The 19222-nt window shown below is 36.0% G+C and overlaps 1 protein-coding gene across 1 annotated transcript in view; it reads left to right on the plus strand.

Annotated features, from left to right (window-relative positions):
• The window catches only part of SYDE2 (synapse defective Rho GTPase homolog 2), an 85335-nt gene extending 81319 nt beyond the window's left edge, over positions 1 to 4016 (plus strand). Inside the window, 1 exon segment of the mRNA XM_023501718.2 lies at positions 1890 to 4016. Within this exon segment, the coding sequence (XP_023357486.2) occupies positions 1890 to 2389 (500 nt within the window). The 3' untranslated portion in view covers positions 2390 to 4016.
• The last annotated feature ends 15206 nt before the right edge of the window (positions 4017 to 19222 follow it).

Raw genomic sequence — 19222 nt, forward strand, 5'->3', positions numbered from 1 at the left:
TGAACTTTTTTTTGGCAGCCCTCAAATTTGCTGTATGGATAGTTTAACACTTCTAAGAGAACCAAAGCTTTTCATATGTGTTTAAGTTTAGAAAATCTTTTCTTGGGTCAAATAAGGATTATTGTTGAATAGTACAATATTTATAGCAGCAAATCTAAGAAATCAGTGAAATTGATACTTTGAGGATACTATTGTTTTTAAGAAACATACATTTTAACTTTACAATATAGGACATGAAAAAATTATTCTAGATTTTTTTCATATATGAGTAAACAAATAGGCTATTTGTATAGGGCATAATTTATATCATCAAGCCAAAATGAATACAGAAGCTACTGTTGAAAATTAGAGTAGAACCACAAGGAAGAGTAATAGACATAAAAAAAAGGTTGTAATTTTATTGAATCATCAATCAGAATATATGAATATTAATGGAGTGGTATGGTTATATGTCCCCTCTCAGTAATATTAACTAGAGAGATAGCATGGTGTCATGGATGGAGAACGTACCTCAGGGCCAAGAAGACCTGAATTCAAGCCCTGCCTCTGCCTGAGCATGCTGGCTGTGTAACTGGACCCAACCATGAGCTCTTATGGTCAAGGAGCCAAGGAGTTCCAAATCTGCATCAGTAGAGGGAATACTTTGATGGGAACTCCTTCACCAACAGAATCACAAGTGCAGTCTCTCCTAATTAAACTAGAAAAGCAGCTAAGCTTGGAAGTTAAAAAAACAAACAAAAAAAAAAAAACTTATTTTTAATCATTAAATATTTCTACAATCTGCTAAGCAGATAGAAAAACTATCAGTGTGCTCTCCCAAAACAATTCTTTTTTGCATTTCACTATAGCTCTGGAAAACTTGAACCAAAGGCATGTTTATATAGCCCTTCAATTTCCTTATTTTTCACAACTACAAACAAGCAGTCATTGTTCATTTTGAGAGTGTAAAGTTGATGTGTTATCATTAACTCATGGCCCCTTCATCTTAATGGAGTTTAGTATAAACAAAAAGACCTTTGTTGGAGTAAAATAAAATAAGCAGAAAGTGAATGTTACTGTGGACAGCCTTTACCTCAACAACATTTTAAAATAAGGTCATGACTTTCCATACTGAAAAATCATGTAGAAACGTTTGAGTTCATTGTGCCCCAAGAGGTGGACAAGGAATGCCTCAGGTATAATTTCATGGAGTATTATGGGATATTATTTGACAGTATTAGATATTTAGCAAGAATGAGAAAATAAAATATCTGTACTGTTTACAGGCAATAAAGGAAGACTATTAGTAGCTTATGCTGTATAATCAGAATCAGGTAACAAATGATCAAGTGTGATTTAAGTGCATTTTACCAAAGAATTGGGATTTGGGCTGCTTTAGTAAAGTTAATTATGACATAGCTCCTAATAAAAGTGCACCCAAACTGGGCCAGAAGCTCTCAGAGGCCATTTCAGATGCCTTTGGCTGGTTCAGATGTTTGGCCAAGGAGGAGCTTTTTCTCCTCCCCCTCTCCCTTTTTTGGACACCAACATGCCTTGCCTGCTTTGTGCTGCAGCATTAGTGTAGAAGAAACTTCTAGATTATCTGCTTTTGGAACTGTAACTAGAGAATGATTAACTTAGAAGTAAGTTAATCAACACTTGGAAGTGCTTGTTTCATTTTAATGAGGCCCCCTTCATCTAGCATGGATGTGCACCACTGGCTTTTATCACTAATCTTGATGATATCTGATAATGACAGAAAAATGATTGTGGAATGTTTTCTTATGTTTTGCATGTTTTAATGCATGCTTGTAGTTTAGTCTTAAATGGCTCATCTTGTTTAGCTCCATTTGTTTTTAGAGTCCTCATTGAATTATTATCACTAAAAGCAAATGTGTTGTTTGTTCTAGTGCAACATTTAAATATCAAAGAATCAACAGACAATTTGTTCCCAGAGCAGAAATCCCTGAATTGTTTGAGACGGAAGAAGCAGCGACCACATATGTTGAACTTGAGTGGCACTCAGGGGTCAGGAGTGCTTAGGCCACGGCAAGCCAGATTAGACAGCCCCCTGAGTAATCGCTACGCAGGAGACTGGAGCGGTTGTGGAGAGAACTACTTTATTAATAACCCGAAAGAAAATGTGAATGAAGTGGATTATGATGATGTTCCTTCAGAAGATACAGAAAGTGGGGAAGACTACAGCAAAACCAAAGGACCTGATAAAGTAGTTGAAGAGCCAAAGCCCATCTCCAAAGAGTGTACATTTCAGACGTACTTGGCCATGCAGACAATAGATTCTTCAATGGATCGAAAAGTTAATCTCAAAGATTTACAAGAAAGTATTGATATTTTAATTGGAAACTTAGAGCGGGAGCTCAACAAAAACAAGCTCAATATAAGTGTTTGATTTTTAGGGATAATTTGTGTGATATCCCCATGGTTCTTTTCTCCTTCCCTCCTCCTCCTCCTCTTGCTGATGTTTATCTCATTTTTAATATGTTTTAATAATTCCTGCTTAACTTATGCGGTACATTTAGACATTCCAACTCATCTCTATTCAATGCAAAATTATGGGGTCAGATAACTTAAGCTTTCTGTGAATGAGTTTCTAATATTTCTTGTCAGATATTATTGATATTGATGAGAAGAATGCACTTATAACATTCATAAATGTTGTCTGAGGTTAGCCCCTTCTAGCTTGTGCTTCGTGGAAGTAGCCCTGCTTTTTCCTGAAGCATTACAATTGAAACAGACATTCCTTTTGGAGGAGAGCGTTTCAACTGCCTAGCCAGTATTTGGCAGCAAGAATTGATGTAGATTGATTCACCATTGGGTCACATTTCATTTGCAATGCAAAGGCTGCTATAATAAAAAAATCTTTTATAAATAAAAGTTAAATTGTATAAATATTAATGTATTCCTGTATTAACATTTTCAATAATTATTTAAATGTGCAAAAGTGAAATATTTTTCTAACCCAAAAAGTTTGTGTATATTTATATAAGTACATATGTGTATAGTTATTTGGAAGGGGGCACCAAATAGTCAGTTGTGTCATAAGAAATATGTCATGAGGCCAAAATCAGAATTTACTCCAAAATATCCTCTTTTTTAGGAGATTTGTAAAGTGTAGATTAAAAGAGGAATTTGTGTAGAAACTTGTGCCAAAAATGACACAGAATGATAATTATCATTCATAACTTACCTAAATAGGTATTTATCTCTAGCATCCCCTTCAGAGATCAACCAATGATATAATAAAGACATATTCTGAATGAATTGTAAATAATTTAAATTTCAAATTTTTTGGTTATTTAAAGAATTTGTTGGATAGTTGGATTTCAGCTTTGGGCTTTATTTTCTTCAATTCTTTCATCTTGATGTTGAGAATTTAGGAATTGCCCATAATTAATCCTAAAAATTATGACAACCTTGCTGAGAAATTCTTATCAGTTCTATGCATTTGAAAAATTTCAGCTTGGTGTTTAAGTTATTTATTTACATTAGTACATTTACACACTGACAATATTACCCCTTTTTCCTGAAGGAAACTCTAGCATCCTAAGCTTTATTAATTTTCATTAACTTATTTTGGCTTTATGAATCCAGAAAACAGTTGCTACTACAATGATTACAAGTATGTTTTAAAATGTAAATGTAGGTTGAAACTTTTTATCAGTAAATCAAAGTGTATTTTTTTAAACTTTTGTACTTGAGATTATGCAATTTTAAAATTAAAGGCAAATAAAGTTTGAATTGCCAATGAGTCTAAAAGGCCTTATAACCCTTTAAAAATTCTCTATATTTTCTACATTGAAATAAATTGGTCACATGTTCTGATGAGAGATGTACCTTGGTAATCATAAACCTTGCTTCTTATCTGGGAATCATTGAGTTTTTAATATCAGATAAACTGGGCTATTTTTGTAACCAAGTCATCATTTGTAACACACTATCAAGAAATTTCTGGTTGTGTTGTCTGCATATATTAAATATTCACGGAAATATTCTATTAAATGCTCTACAAAAAAAGATTGTTCTGATTTCTTTATTTTTTTAAATTTTGTTTATTTACTTTATATAATGTGAATTAAATACTTTTCAGAAGTGTAAAACTGCACTATATTCAAAAATTACAAAATATATTTCACGGATGATAATTTAAATGTTGGATCATGTATTAGTACATTGTTAGTTTTTTAAAATTTCAAAATACTTTCATTTTAAATTTTTCTCTGACAAATTACTTGAGTGAATTTTAAGTGTCTGTTACTTTTATTAAAATAGAGTTCATTGGAAAAATCTATGACCTCTCTATATCATCCATATCTTAAAAACAGTAGTACTTCATTTATGCTGTATTCAGATAATATAAATAAAATTTTTAGATAATTGAAGTGTCAAAATTTGCATTTTAAGCTATTTGGATGGAAAAATTTCTAAAATTGATGATCTGCCTTTTATAATAAAAAAGAAATTAAGTTAATCTTCAATGAACATTTATTAAATGCCTACTATGTGCTAAATAAGCACTAATGATACAAAAAGAGACAAAAGACAGTCCCTGCAGATTCAGTGAGCACACAGTCTAATGAGGGACAATAGATCCAAAAAAGTTGCAAGGAATTTATAGAATAAATAGAAAATAGATGAGAGGACAGGCCCTTGAATTAAGAGGGATTGGGAAAGCCTTATTGTAGAAAATCGAATTTTAGTTGGGACTTGGGGAAGTTGGACAAGGCAGTAGTTGGTGTTGAGAAAGAACATTTCGGATGGGGGATAGCCAGAGAAAATGCCCAGACCTAAGAGATACTTTTTCACAGGACAGCCAGGAGGTCTGTGTCACTGAATCAGAGACCAGATCGGGAAGTAAAGTTATGAGAAAATTGAAAAGGGTGGAAGAGACTGGGTTTTGAAGGTCACACAGAGCATTTTGTATTTGATCCTGGAGGTGAGGAGGAGCAGCTGGAGTTTCAAGAGCAGGGGAAGTGATGTAATTTAGACCTGAACTGAAAGTAGTATGGATTGGAATCGAGAGAGACTTGAGGCAGGCAGACCCCCAGCAGTCATTGTAGTAATCCAAGCACCAGATTGGAAGCTGTGTCAGAAAGGGATTCGAAAGATGTTGCAAAACTGACAGGAAGTGGGGAGGGATGGGGAGAAACTGAGAATAACAACGTTGTAATCTTGAGAAACTAGAAGGATAGCTTTGCCCTTTCTAGTAATAGAGAAGGGTGGGGGGGGAGGGGTGGGTGTAGGGGGAAAACTAATGAGTTTTGTTTTAGACATGTTGACTTAAAGATGCTTACAGAACATCCAGTCTAGATGTCTGAACATCCATCTGGATGTCTGAAAAGCAGGTAGGGATGAGACCTTTGAGGTCAGCAGAGAGGCTGGGCAGGATAGAGAGATAGGAGAATCATCAGCATAGAGATAGGCATTAAATCTATGAAGCTGATGAGATCACCAAATGAAGTGGTACTGAGGGAGAAGAAAACAGGGTCTAGGACAAAATCTTTGGGGTTGGGATCTGCATGAGGAACACGTCAAAGGAGGACCAGGCAGGAGCTAAGAAGTAACTGTTAGGAAGAGAACCAGAAGAAAGATGTATCCTGAAAACTGAAGAGAGTAGTTAAGAGGAGAGGATAATGAACAGCAGTTATCAAAGGCTCCTAGCAATCTCTCACAGTTATTATTAGAATGAAATTTTTCTGTATAAAATCAGTGATCAAGTTTAATGGTCTTTTCTCTGGCCTCATCCTTCTAGACCTACCTTTTGCATTTGATCATCTCTTCTTTTCTCCTTTTCTCTCCTTTCTTGAGTATTTTTTGAGGGAGAATATTGTACTCTCTTGTTTTTTCTACTTGTCTAATTGTTCCTCCTGTCCTTTCCTTAATTATCTGTAATTATTATACTCCAGACTTCTGGTTCTCTTTTTATCTCCTCTGTACACTGTATCAACTCCCATGATTTCAATCCTAGACGTATATCAAGCACTAAGCTTTCTTCTCAGCTCTAGCCCCACGGTACAAACTGCCCAATAAAAATTAGAATTGAATATCCCACAGGTGTTTCGAAGTTAACACATCTAAAATAGAACTCCTCTTTCCCTTCAAATCTTTCTCTAGCGTGTCCTTTCAGCCAGCCACATATGCTACTTTGGTTTTTACCTTTGACTTTTTATTCTTCACCCTTGATGTCTAATTATTTGCCAAATCCTGCCTTTTCTGCCTCTGCAACTATTTATCCCCTTTTTCTGTAATCAATACAGTCCCTTGCTTAGACTGGAACCTCATTACCTTTCACCTGGGCTATCTGATGAGAGTCCCCATAAATCATGATGAGATATAACAAGCCATGAAGGTGGCGAGTTTCCTGGAATGCATTTGAAGACAAACCATCTTCAGTTCAAAGGGCAAAGCTTTATTGTGATGCTTAGCAAGCAGGCAAAGTTCCTAATGAACAAGGGGAGGGATGGAACCTTTTATAGGAAAGGACCCAGCACTGATTATGCTAATTGTAAATCAACTGATGCACAAGATAGCCTCCTATGGCTGAACTTCCAGATTGTATAAGCTAACAATAGGCATCCGCACAGGATAGCACTGTCTGTACCAGATAAATTCCCCAGGACAGCTTATTCCTCACTGGGGCCCACTCAGATACTGGGTCGCTGCCAGGGACATGATCTTTGGCTGGAGTCCATTCACTCCATCATATCAATACAGCAATAGCCTTTTACTCTAATTAGTCTCTTTCTTTAAAGTGTCTACTCCATTTATTCCATCCTCTGCACAGTTGCCAGAGTGAATTTTCCTAACGTGCAAGTCTGAGTATATATATCATGCTCCCTCTCAGTAACCCTCAGTGGCTCCCTGTTACTTTTAAGATCAAATAGAAACTTCTTGAGCCCAATTGCACAAACTGCTGCCTCACTGTTCCTCATACACGACACTGTCTTCCATCCCTTTGCCTTTTCACTGGCTGTCCCCTCTGCCTGTAATATTCCGCCTTCTCATCATCACTCCTTAGAATTCCTAATCTTCAAGACTCAGCTCAAGCATGATCCTTGCTTCTTTGTCCTTCCACCTCAAAATCATCTGTACCTTGTGTGTGTAGTCCTTTGTGTATATATATGTGGTCTTCCCTGATTTAATGTAAATTCCTTGAGAGCAGGGACTATTTTCTCTTTTGTAGGCCTAGTGTCATAGACTAAGTGCTTCATCTTTATATGCTTTGGTGATTGATCATCTAACCTTTGTATCTCCCCTGGAGCCTTGCAAATAACTGGTACTTAATAAATATTGAATTATGAATTAATTTTCTTAAGGACAAGGTCACTGTTGTGAACATTCATTATTGTAATCTATTGTAGATAATGCTTTCAGGCTGTTAAGGTTTGCACACTTGAAACATTACTTCTTGCCGCTTTCAATGTACTTAGTTAACATCCCTTTCACTAGTTTGCCATTTCTGATATACTGGGAAGTTGGATAACCAAGCTTGTTAAAAATATGTATAAGAACATATATTGGATTTATCATATTTTAAAATGTTTTACATATATTGGATTGCCATCTAAGGGAAGGGAAGTGAGGGGTGAGGAGGAGGGGGAAATTTGGAATACAAGGTTTTGCAAGAGTCAGTATTGAAAAATTATCCATGCATATGTTCTGAAAATAAAAAGCTTTAATTTAAAAAAAAAAAGAGAGAAGGGGAAGGAGAAAAAAAATTGGAACACATGGTTTTGCAAAGGTGAATGTAGCAAACTATGCATATATTTGGAAAATAAAACGCTACAAAAAGCTAAACAAAAAAATGTGTATAAGAGAAATGTAGTCTCTGATTAAGAGCTTTAAAAGACTCTGAGAGTAAAGTTTATGAGCTTTAAGACCAATCATTCCCCTCAACAAGGATTGTATTGTGCTGAGTACTGATGATACAAAGAAAGGCCCAAGCTCTACCAGTGGTTCTTAAAGTATGGTCTAGAGAATCCTGGGGATCTCTGAAACCCTTTTAGAGGGTTCAAAAACAGTTTTTATTTCATTATGGTAAATGTCTATAAATATAATCCAGATAAACAAAAACTCTTTGGAGAGATCCTCAATAATTTTTCATAGGATAAAGATACTGAAAACAAAAGTTTGAGAACCACTGCTTCTAGCCCATAAGAACCCAATAGTCTATGACTTGTGAACAGTCTATAATAGCTCTTTTCAGCTTTCTTCCTTTTTAGTTCTTGTCATTATGAGATAATTGGAACCTGGTTGAATGTAGACTTAGGGTAATATACATTTTAAATGCTTCATATTTATGGAAATAATTTATATTCCTTCTTAGGTTTAATACTTGTCCTGAAATGCCTAAGTAACCAGGCACATTTTCAAATGGAGACAAAAAAGCAGGAGGAAGACTTATCGTGGAACTTTTTTCAAGAGCTATTCAATAAATAACTGCCCTTTTGACAAATTTCATATATAGACTTATATGTAATTCGAGAGGCTATTTTTCACTGAAAATCACTGAATTTTGTGAGGCTATACATTCTGTACCCTAAAAAGTTGCTTCTCACATTATTATTTAGAGAAGTGCTTGAATGCTTGTGCTTGGTCAGTTTTCATCTATCAGATAGTATAATTTCAGGTTGTTTTTTGATAAAACTAAATAAATAGTCCATTTGTACTGAAGTCCTCATTTAGCTCTATTCTTCCTGCTCAGGAGTTTTCACTCTAAGAATGTTATTTGCCTTGCATAATTTTCATTTGGGGTTTAGAAGTTGCAAATGAAGTTTACAGTTGGTTAATATTAAAGTGCTAGGAAACACACCTAATTAAGTCACTGTAGGGCTTCATGATGGAGCCATTCCTTTTGTTTTACAACATAAACTTTACTGTACAATAGTTGCCTTGGGCTACTAGGTCATATAGTGATGTTCTTTTTTAAAAACAAAAGTCTTTTTAACAAGAAAATTAGATTTAAAAACTTTTAATGTATTTTCTGATACAAGAACTTTTAATACATTTTCAGAAACAAGGATGGTTTCTGTAATACTGTTTTGATAACTTCTATTATCAGACGGTGTTTAGTTCTGGTGGTAGACTTCTTTCGGTCTTTTAATTGCTATTTGATTTTCTAGAAGGAGAAGAAGGGAACTAATTTTGTTCCTTTACTTGTCCAGGACTGCTGTCTTGGCAGAATTCCAGTTCAGGTCGTTCTAATCTGCCTGTCAATAATTCCCTTGTGGCTTCAATTAGATCTGGTATTGTATTCATTTCCTGTCCTAAATGACTAGAGTTGTGTCTTGGTTTCTGTTGAACAGCTGTTCCAGTTGAACCTTAACTGTTCATGTTTCTTACTGCTGGGACGAGGAAAAAGAAATAGTAAAAGACATATTTGGCATAATGGGAAGCCACATTTAAGGTTTTCTTACATGACATCATTTTATATAAATGCCATAAAATATGCCTTGTATCTTGTTATAGTAAATGTGTATGCAGTCAAAAAAAAAACTATTAAAAAAATTGTAATCTTTGTGGCTAAAAGACACCATGGAACATGAGATGTTTTCTTTAATTTAAAAAATAATCATTTGGGGAGCAAGTTCATAGTGACAATTAAATGATATGACCTTTGGAATTGGAAAAATTAAACTAGTAAATCCAGGATTTTTGTGAGGCTGATAGAATGCGGTGAGCTGGTTTGCATTCTAATGAAATTTGCGTGAATGGAAGAAATATGTTTTAACCTAGAAAAGGAAGATTTCCATTTCTTATTTCTTCACCAATAAACCAAAATAGATGAAGCAATTATTAAGCAATTTAGCATGTGTGAGGTGCCATGCTAAGCACTGGAGATACAAAATACAGACACACGAGATGGTCCATAACCTAAAGTTTGCATTAGTGGGAAAAGACAATACATACAGGAGGGTCAGAAAATAAGGTAAGTTAAAGTAGCAAGGCAGGAAAGAAAGAGACATCTAGATAATTATGATTGTTTCTTTATTTACCAAGTCATTGAAATAAGCACTATATTTTTACAGAATTAATTTGGACAATTTTTGCTAATGCTAAGAAAAATAGTTTTCATATCTATTGAGTATATTTTTATATAATATAATATAGGCATATCATATATATAATATAGTTCATATTTATTTAATTTTAATAAATATTATTTTATATATTTTTTGTTACTCTGACAGATCGAATACTTTGTGGAGCTGTGCTTTGCTCAGTGCCCAGTGTTTAACACTATGTCTGGCACATAGGAGGAGCTTAATAAATGTTTATTGTCTGATTTGCTACACCGAATCTTTTTAATTAAACTCAAAAAGAAGGTTTCTTTAACCTAGTGAGAAAACTGTTCCGATAGTGCCATGGGATTGGCGTCAACTGATTCAGCTAGGTTGGTGGGCAAGTTTAACTTGTTTTCCATTCATTCTAATTAATTTTGCTATTTAAACTATTATGGGTTTGGAAAGAGACTGAAGTGTGGTATCAGGTTACTTTATGCCATGGGCAGCATGGGTAATAGAAGGACTGGCATTCAGAAATGGGGTTTAAATCCTGGCTCTGCCACTTAGCTCTGTGGCTAGGCAAAGCCAGCCTACCTCCCTAGCTCCAAAATAGCAGTGTGTCCACCTCCTTTCCAGTGTGCTCATGGTGACACAAGACAATGGATGTGAAAGGCTTTATCACTAAAAGTGTTGCTGAGAATGGCGGCTTGTTAAAGGCTACACTCTTCAAATCAACTCAAAGCTAAATTTCTAACAATCCAAGGTTCACTAGCCATTAAAGAAGAAGTACAGGGACTTCTTTAACTTGGTAAAAAGTTACTACTACTGCAGGGATGCAGCTGGCTCACGTTTTATTACCGCCTGGGAGATGATTGAGCACTGACCCCCTTGTACCTGACCTTTGTTCAAGAATTTGGCCCCGGATTGCCAGGCTGTTTGCATCTGGGCTTGTATAACTGCTGCCTCCTTACTATTGTAAAAGCTACATTTTAACTGAAGAAGAAGTTTGGATTCTTAGGTAAGTGGAAACAGATTCTTTGAACTGCTAGATAAGAAAGGGGCAGCTGTTGGCAAGACCTGACCCTCAAGGCCTAAGGTCAGCTCATTCCCCCCTGGAGTCAAAGCTGCCTGTCCTTCCTTATCCTATTGAAGTGAGATTCCTGGAAATTGGAGAGAGGGGAATAGTTTCTGTAACCTGTGATGCTAACATTCTGATTTGCATCTTGCTACCAATTCATTCTTTAACCTTCTGCTTACTTGTTGCCATAATCCCTTTTGCCTTATAAGATTAGCAAATCCCTTCAGTTAGTTTATAGTTCTCAACCTCCTGCTCTTTTTCATCTTTATCATCCAGAACTGAAAGTCAAATCCTTTTTCTTGCTTCTCTTCCCCCATCCTCTTTTCCTAATCCCAAATCCATGGATAAGTTGTATTTCACTACTTGCAGGTGTCTAAAACCAATTTCTATTATTGTTCAGTCATTTTCAATCATGACCAACTCTTCATGACCCCATTTGGGATTCTCTTGGCAAAGATACTGAAGTGGTTCTTGACTCCTTTTCTCATCCTCTCCTTACCCCCTTCATTAAGCCAGTATAAGAGGTGATACATTCCTTGTTCCCCATTGCCACTTTTAGACCTCTATCATTCTTACTTAATAGTCTCTTCTCTGAATGTTACTTAAAATGGTATCACCCTCTCAAGATCCTTGCCCTTGTCATCTGCTGACCCACTGCCCAGCATGGTGGACTCTCATCAGAGAAGGTGCTATGCTCTATGAGCAAAGCAGAATTGAAATTAAAGAAGTTAACCCAAATGTCCATACGGACTATTTGTGTCCAACCCATGGCAGAGCATTCTGAGTTTGTCTGATGCGTCTGATGATCAGCCACCGTCAAACATGGTAACTCGACTTTTATGTAGTAATTTTTTTGCTTTCATACAATTGTAATCTTGTGCCTGACTGTCAAAAGGAAATATAGCAATGGGGGCTTGTGAGGAATTGTTTTGCATACGTGTGGCTTCAGAGTACAAAGGACAACAACCAATGACGATATAAATAAATAACCTTTGCACTTGATCTTCTTCCCTCAATTTCTTTCCTGCCTTTTGTGATTTAAATGTTCAAACTGATGACTTTATACATTCTAGGCTCTCAGTTTCTGAGATCTTCATATCAGGGACTCATTGGGATGATAATGTCTTAAATTTCATTTTAATTTGAAGCTGACCCAATCATAAGATTTGGAACTCTGCAATTTCTCTCTGACCCCATTCTTTTATCCTTCCATCTTTCTTATGCCCACTCTTCCTGAACTTGTTTTTTGCTTTTCTCTTATCTCATCCCTTGATCTCTTTCTGTTTGTTTGGTCCATCATTCTTGTGAATTCACTTCCCTCACCTTTTACTTCTTGTTCTTTTCAACCATTTTAGGGATGTACTCTTTTTTTTTTTTTTTTTTCTGCTGGAGAATTCCTTGTCTCCTTTACCAGCTATTCCTGCTGTGCCAAACTCAAATCTGCATTAAGTTCTAGCATCCTAATTGATCTCTCTGTTTCAGTTTTTCCCTTCAATCTGTCCTCTTTAGAATAGCCATCATGATTTTCCCACAGTGCAGTTCTGATCATTTTACTTCCTTTTCCCTACTAGTCCATTGTTTTCCTAATCCCTCTAGGATCAATTATAGGCTGTTTATGTTTTAAAGACTTCCTGTAATGGAAGACTCCTTCCTGTATTGTACAAACCAACCAGGCACATCTTGTTGCTCACCCATTATAGTGCTTTCCATCTTTACCTTTGCATTGATTGTCCCACTATACTTGGAAAGTACTTCCTACTTCACAGATGCCTCTCAAAAGTTCTTATTTCCTTTAAAATTCTCTGAGTAATACTTCCTACACAAAGCCTTTCTTAATCTCCTCAGCTGCTCATGTTCTCTTGACAATAGACAAACCTTGTTATTTATTTGGGACAAATTTGCTTTTTCTCCCAACCTAATGTAAGTTTCTTGAGAGCAAGAACTGTCTTATTTTTGTCTTTAATTACTAGCAAAGGATAGGCATTTAATAAATGCCTATTGATTATTTCATTTTTACTCCTAAAGTGCTGGAACATTGCTGGAGTGAAAGTGAGAAAATAATTCGCTTTGATTTTGTAAACTGGGAATATATGCCTTCTAATCTTAGTTGGACTGACCTTCACTTCTACCCACTGATGGTTTTATTCATCTCTTTTTCATTCCATTTCCCACAGTGGCATTTTATAACCCCCGCCCCCTGCTAAGACTCCCTAACTCCAGGCTCATCTGTCTCAACAGACAACTTCATTCCTACTTTACTGTGGGTTGATGCCATCAGATATGAGTCTTCATCATTTCTTCACACCTCATTATCTACATCTTCTGCCATCCTCCTTTCCTCCTCTTTGGTCACAGATAATGAGGTAGCCTTCTTTCTTTCTAATTAGAGCTAACATGCCCTAAGTCTTATCCCATTTGTATTCTGTAAGGTTGATAAATGAAAGGCAAATGATACTACACGGGAAACATCTTGTGATGGCCTAAAATAATCAACCATGTCTCTTGGACCTATGCATAAAAACATCAATCAAAGTTTGGGAGCTCCTTAGTTCTGGAAACTGAGGATTCTTGCTTCAAAATCTAGAGTCAGAAGGGGAGCAAAAACCATGCTCCTAAGAAGGACTCCTTCTTGGAATGGCAGAGGAGGGGATTTTCTCTCTTCCATCACTCCCATTGAACCATGTCATGGGAGAAATTGCATCCAGCTAGGGGCTGGGAAACACAATAACAGACATATACCTAAAAAGGCAGTCACCCAAGGACAGAGGCAGTTTCATAGAATGTGACCCTTCAAAGTAGAAGAATCACCATGGATGGTGAAAAGAGAAAAAAGAAAAGAAGGGGCTATGGAACCTTAGAATTGCATCAAAATGGAACATTGCATAAGGTTTCAACAGATTGACTTCTGGGCCCTCAAGTGCCAGGAGTTAATAGTCTATTACCCACTGTCACACTTATATCCTGCACATATTTTTGTTTATAAGCTTGAGTCTATTCTTTGTATTGATGTATATATTTATAGGAGAGTTGCCACAGGTTTTTTATGGGGGAAATGTTTTATAGCACTCAACTATATCCTCTCAGTAAATGCCTTTGTTAAAAAACTTCATAAATTTACTGGCTGATTCTTGATGAAGAGCACATAATGGGGGCTCATAAACTACAGGGATTGAATTAGCCGTTCCCAGGACTACTTACCCCTAGAGACCTGGGAGTGGGGCTCCTGCCTCTAGAGGATGCAATTGTAGGGCACATTTTGTTGCTGGTTATATCTATCATTATACACACGGCACACTCATACATTTTATGTGTATATGTATGTGTGTGTGTGTATACATATATATGTATGTGTATAGATGTATGTATGTGTATATAGGGGGACAGAGGCAGGAATGCATCTAGGCTGGAAGAAAGCAATGACCTTGTTCTCTGTGAACACATTTTATTTTTGCTTGCATCCATTTTCATGTCAGAAGAAAAGCTTTTTTGGGATCTTAAAAGAATACAAAATGGGTGAGACTTAGCTTTATTGGACTTAAACCTACTTCAGGGACCCAGAATCCTTATGATGAAATTGAGCCAAGAGTAACAAGGACTTAAAATACATTTTAATTTGTGGCTTTACTTAGCTGAGACTGTCCTGTGTTCCAAAGAAATTGGCTTCTGGGTCAAGAAACTTTATTTTTGGAGATTTAGAACCTGGCTTTAACCCATCATAGGTATCAGAGACTTTGGAAATAAACAGACTTCTTGTGGGTTGAAAAATCACTAAGAGTTATTTGGGTTTGGTTTTTTTGGGTTTTTTTTTGGTGTATATTTTTTTTAATCCCAAGTTTGATTACATATGTGCCCTTATACATACTCTTTAAATATATTCTCTTCACATATGTACTGACTATATGTATTGCCTACATATGTACCTTTTAGATGTGTTTACTCTTCTGAATAATAATGTGGGAAAATGTGCCAGAGGTTTATGAAGGGAAAATTTTTTGTGTGTTTCTTACTATTATGCTATTTCATTAAGTCACTTTGCTTTCATACAATTATAATCTTCTGCCTGACTGGCAAAAGGAAACATAGCAATGGGGGCTTATGAGGAATTGTTTTGCATACATGTATCTTCAGAGTACTTTGAACACCAGAGATCCTTTTCTTGGGGAAACTTCATATGAATTTGATATTGGAGAGGCAGGTTCCCTCAGGTACAAATTTGTAATACAAATGATAACATTTGTTGTAATGAAGTTATTGTGAAGAAAGCACTTTGCAAACCTTAAGATGGTCAGTAAATGTGATGTTATTCTTGAGAAAGCTGCGAGCAACTTTGCCTATGTAACTCAGAAATACTTTCATAACATTTCTTTCTCTGCAGCGATTGAGGTGTTTTTTTTTCCTTTGCTTTTGTCTTGGGAGAATCAGGGGAAGAGAAATCTTTGAGGATGTTATGGGTTTGAGCATTAAAAAAAGGAGAAGCTATGAATTTGAGACTTGTGTATATTTAAGAAAGTCCCCAGGCTGGTATTAGTCATTTTGCAGGTTGGAAATCAGCCTGAGTATGGTAAAGACATATATGAAGGGAGTACTGTGTGGAGTGAAAGAAGTGATTCAGTGGCTTTCACCTAAAAGTAATGACCTGGGGTGTAGTGAAGTGGATAAAAGCTTGGAAAGAGGGGATGGTCCATCAGAGTGTCCATCAGAGGAGAATAAGGCAACAGCAGAACTCTGTCTTTATAGTCTGTCTGCATAGCATATGATCATAGATCTGGAGCTCACATAGGCCAGCCCCTTATTTTATAACTCTAGAGAGTTAAGGGCCATGAGACCCAAGGTCAGATGGATGGTAACGGAGCTGGGGAATTCACTCCATCCCTGTAATTCCAGATTCAGTGCTTTATTCCAGCCTCCCTGGCAGAGGAAGATTAGCTAGATTTAGTGAGTCTATCACTTACTAAAGTTGGATGTTTTTCTGAGCTCTTCTTCATTCCTATGAAGAATAAAGATCTAGTATTTAAAGTCTATGACTGAATGACAATTTAATGCCAGCATCTGATGGAATGAGAAGATTATGGCTTGTGAGAAAGGAGAGATTTGGGCCAGACCATTGCCTTTGTGCCCTTGAAGGGGGCCTGGCATCCCACCAAACCCATGGCCCTTGGTGCGAGGAGACTCTCCCTACTGAGTTTGATGAAAAATAGCTACTGCTGTGTAAACTTTATGTAAAGTAATGATCCAGAATGAATGATTCTGGACAATTGAACAATTGTCCAAATAAACTATTATATACAACCCATTATATATTATATATGGAGATCATTCAGAGGCAAGGCTCTAGCATTAAGGGGACCATAAAGGTTTTTTTCAGAAGCTGGGATTTTAACTGAGACTTGAAGGGAGTGGGGGAAGTGAGGAGATCGAGCCTTCCAGACGTGAGCAAGTGCCATAGACATTGCACAGTGGGAGAGGCAGTGTCTTGAGGAATGGCAGTCACTGAATCGTACAGTCTTTGGAAAAGAGGGTGTAAGACTACTAGAAAGGTATGTAAATCAGATGCATATTTATTTACAATATTGTATATTTTTAAACTCAGTTTGTACATTCATCATTGTAGAGATTCATAGATAGCAACTCATATTTTATTGAGGGTTGCCTAGGTAACCAGGAGCTTGAATAACATTTTTGGAGTCATCCAGCTGACTGTGTTTGAATCCAGGTCTTCCCAATTCCAAGACTGGCATTCTATTTCTATAAAGCACACTGCTCACACTGTATATTTACATATTTACTTAGAGTAAAATTACATTTATCCAGAATTACTGGAGGGGGGGAAGTGGGTTTTCTAGTTAATCAAAAGTTAAACATACCATGATGAATAGATTATAAAATGTAGAAGAAAGCATAATAAATTAGAATTCTAGTTATCTAAGATTTCTGAGATGTAGTGTGGTCTAAGGGATAGAAAGCTGAAATCAATTTGACCTCAACTGAAGTCAGGTTCACCTGTGAAACATACTGATGTGTGATGATGCATAAATACATGATTTAATTTCTCAGCATTTGATGGCAACTCTTTAAGACCACAAGCTATTGGTATCAGTTTGCATCCATGGAAATAATTTTCTCAGTGGCAATTTTCATAATCATTGGAATCATAGATGATAGATAGATAGATGAATAGATGACAAATGGAAGAAAAGAGAGATAATTGAAAGATGGATGACATGCAGATAGATGATAGATGAAAGGACAGATGATAGATAGATAGATGATAGAAAGAGATAGATAGATGCTTAATAGATGGATGGGTGACAGAGAGGTAGATGATAGATGGAAGGATAGATAATAGATAGATAGAAAGAAGGTACTAAGTTATATTGGTAGAAAATGTTTTCTGGACATCATTCTCTTATGCCACTGAAATCACAGGTTTAGACCAGAATTATTTTCTTAGTACTCATCTGTGTACCTGTTATTCCCCTCTGCCACAGTAGAATGCAGGATCTTGGAGGGCAAGGATTTTTTCCCTTCATTTTCATAACCCCAGCACTTAGCACAGTGCCTGGCACTTAGTAGACACTCAGTAAAACAATGTTGAATTACTTCAGTTTCTAAAACTGAGAGGAATTTCAGTCCCTCTCAATGGACCTGAGGTGGAAAGAGGTAGGAAGAGTAGAATTTATCTTAATGGACTCATGACTCCTTTGCTGCTTTGCAATATTTGAAACTAATTCTGTAGAGCTCATGACTCTTTTGATCATTGTTGTTTTTTAATGCTCTGACTTTTTTTTTTTGGTCAACCTTCTTTTACAGGATACCAAATAGGAGCTTCCAGAGTCCCACACTTATTTTGTTTGTTTCAGACAAACTTATTTTGTTCCTTTTTCTGAGATTCAAAGACATTTAAAAAATTAAGGACAAGACCTTTTCTAGAGACCCAGAAATTCATCTTTAGTTGACATAGAGAAAAGAGAAAACTTGTAAAATGTTAAAATTGGCTAACACCATGATAGAGACAGATTAATTCACAGAACCCAAACTCCTATTTCCTGGTCTGTGTAATTATGGGAAATATGAACATTGCAATAGTTTTTTTTAATGAGAAAATTTTCTAATTTGCCTTATCTTTTCCATATATTTTAAATAGTTTTAAGAAAACCAAGACATTTGGAAGCAACACAATGCACTGTGGTTTTATAATTCTCATTCTTTTTCAGTAAGAAACTATTGAAGTTTGACATCATTATTTAAGAAAAACTTTTTGATAGCAATATCTTCCAAAGAGTCAGTTTATTTGGCCTTTTCATTTCTTTTCTGACCATATGGATCTGCATTTTGCCTAAGTTTGTGGCCCTTAAATAACCCAATGAGTCATGGAAAGGGTGAATTCATCCATGTCACATTTAAATCTCCCTTTCTCTGGTATATGTAATTTCTTCTTTACAAACTATTCAGTTCCATAGTCTTTTTCCAGGTGATTGAGACCTAGTAACAAAGCAAAACCTTTCATTATGGAGAAATCACATCCCTGAGGGGAGGAGAGGTGCATTCATAAGAATAAGATGTTAATTATTTACACTAGTAAATTAGTAAAGCTGATATACAACATATGGCCCAGCCGGGCCTGTGAGTGATAATTGCTTTTCACTTGAAAGGCAAACACAATATGTTTATCTGGGGACCAGAAAAGATTGTGGATTAAATTTTATAACCATTTCTCATGAGGAAAAAGTCATAATGTTATAATTTATGTAACTAAATGATGAATAATCTCATTAAGCAGTACCAGCATTTATCAAATGATGAGTAATATACACAGTTGGCAAAAGCATTTAAAGTTTTGTGGAAGAAAAAGTTGGGGGACAAAATGTCTTGGAGCTGATAGCATCTAGAATGCTGAATTCTCCAGTTTCCACATTAACATAATTACAATTGAGATATATAATCAATTATTTTAATATTAGAACCCAAACCTATAGACTTATTTTGTAGAGTAATGCTGGGTAGGAACAAATCCTGATTTCTAATAGCCTAACTGGAGAACTAGAAGATAGCAGTTATCAGAAGAGAATTATCTTTAGTTTCTCTGCTGTATCTATATGATGTAAGTGTAGAGCAGATGTGAATCTTTACCGGGCATTAAGGG

This window comes from Sarcophilus harrisii, chromosome 4 (genome assembly GCF_902635505.1).
Source record: "Sarcophilus harrisii chromosome 4, mSarHar1.11, whole genome shotgun sequence".
Taxonomy (NCBI): Eukaryota; Metazoa; Chordata; class Mammalia; order Dasyuromorphia; family Dasyuridae; genus Sarcophilus; species Sarcophilus harrisii.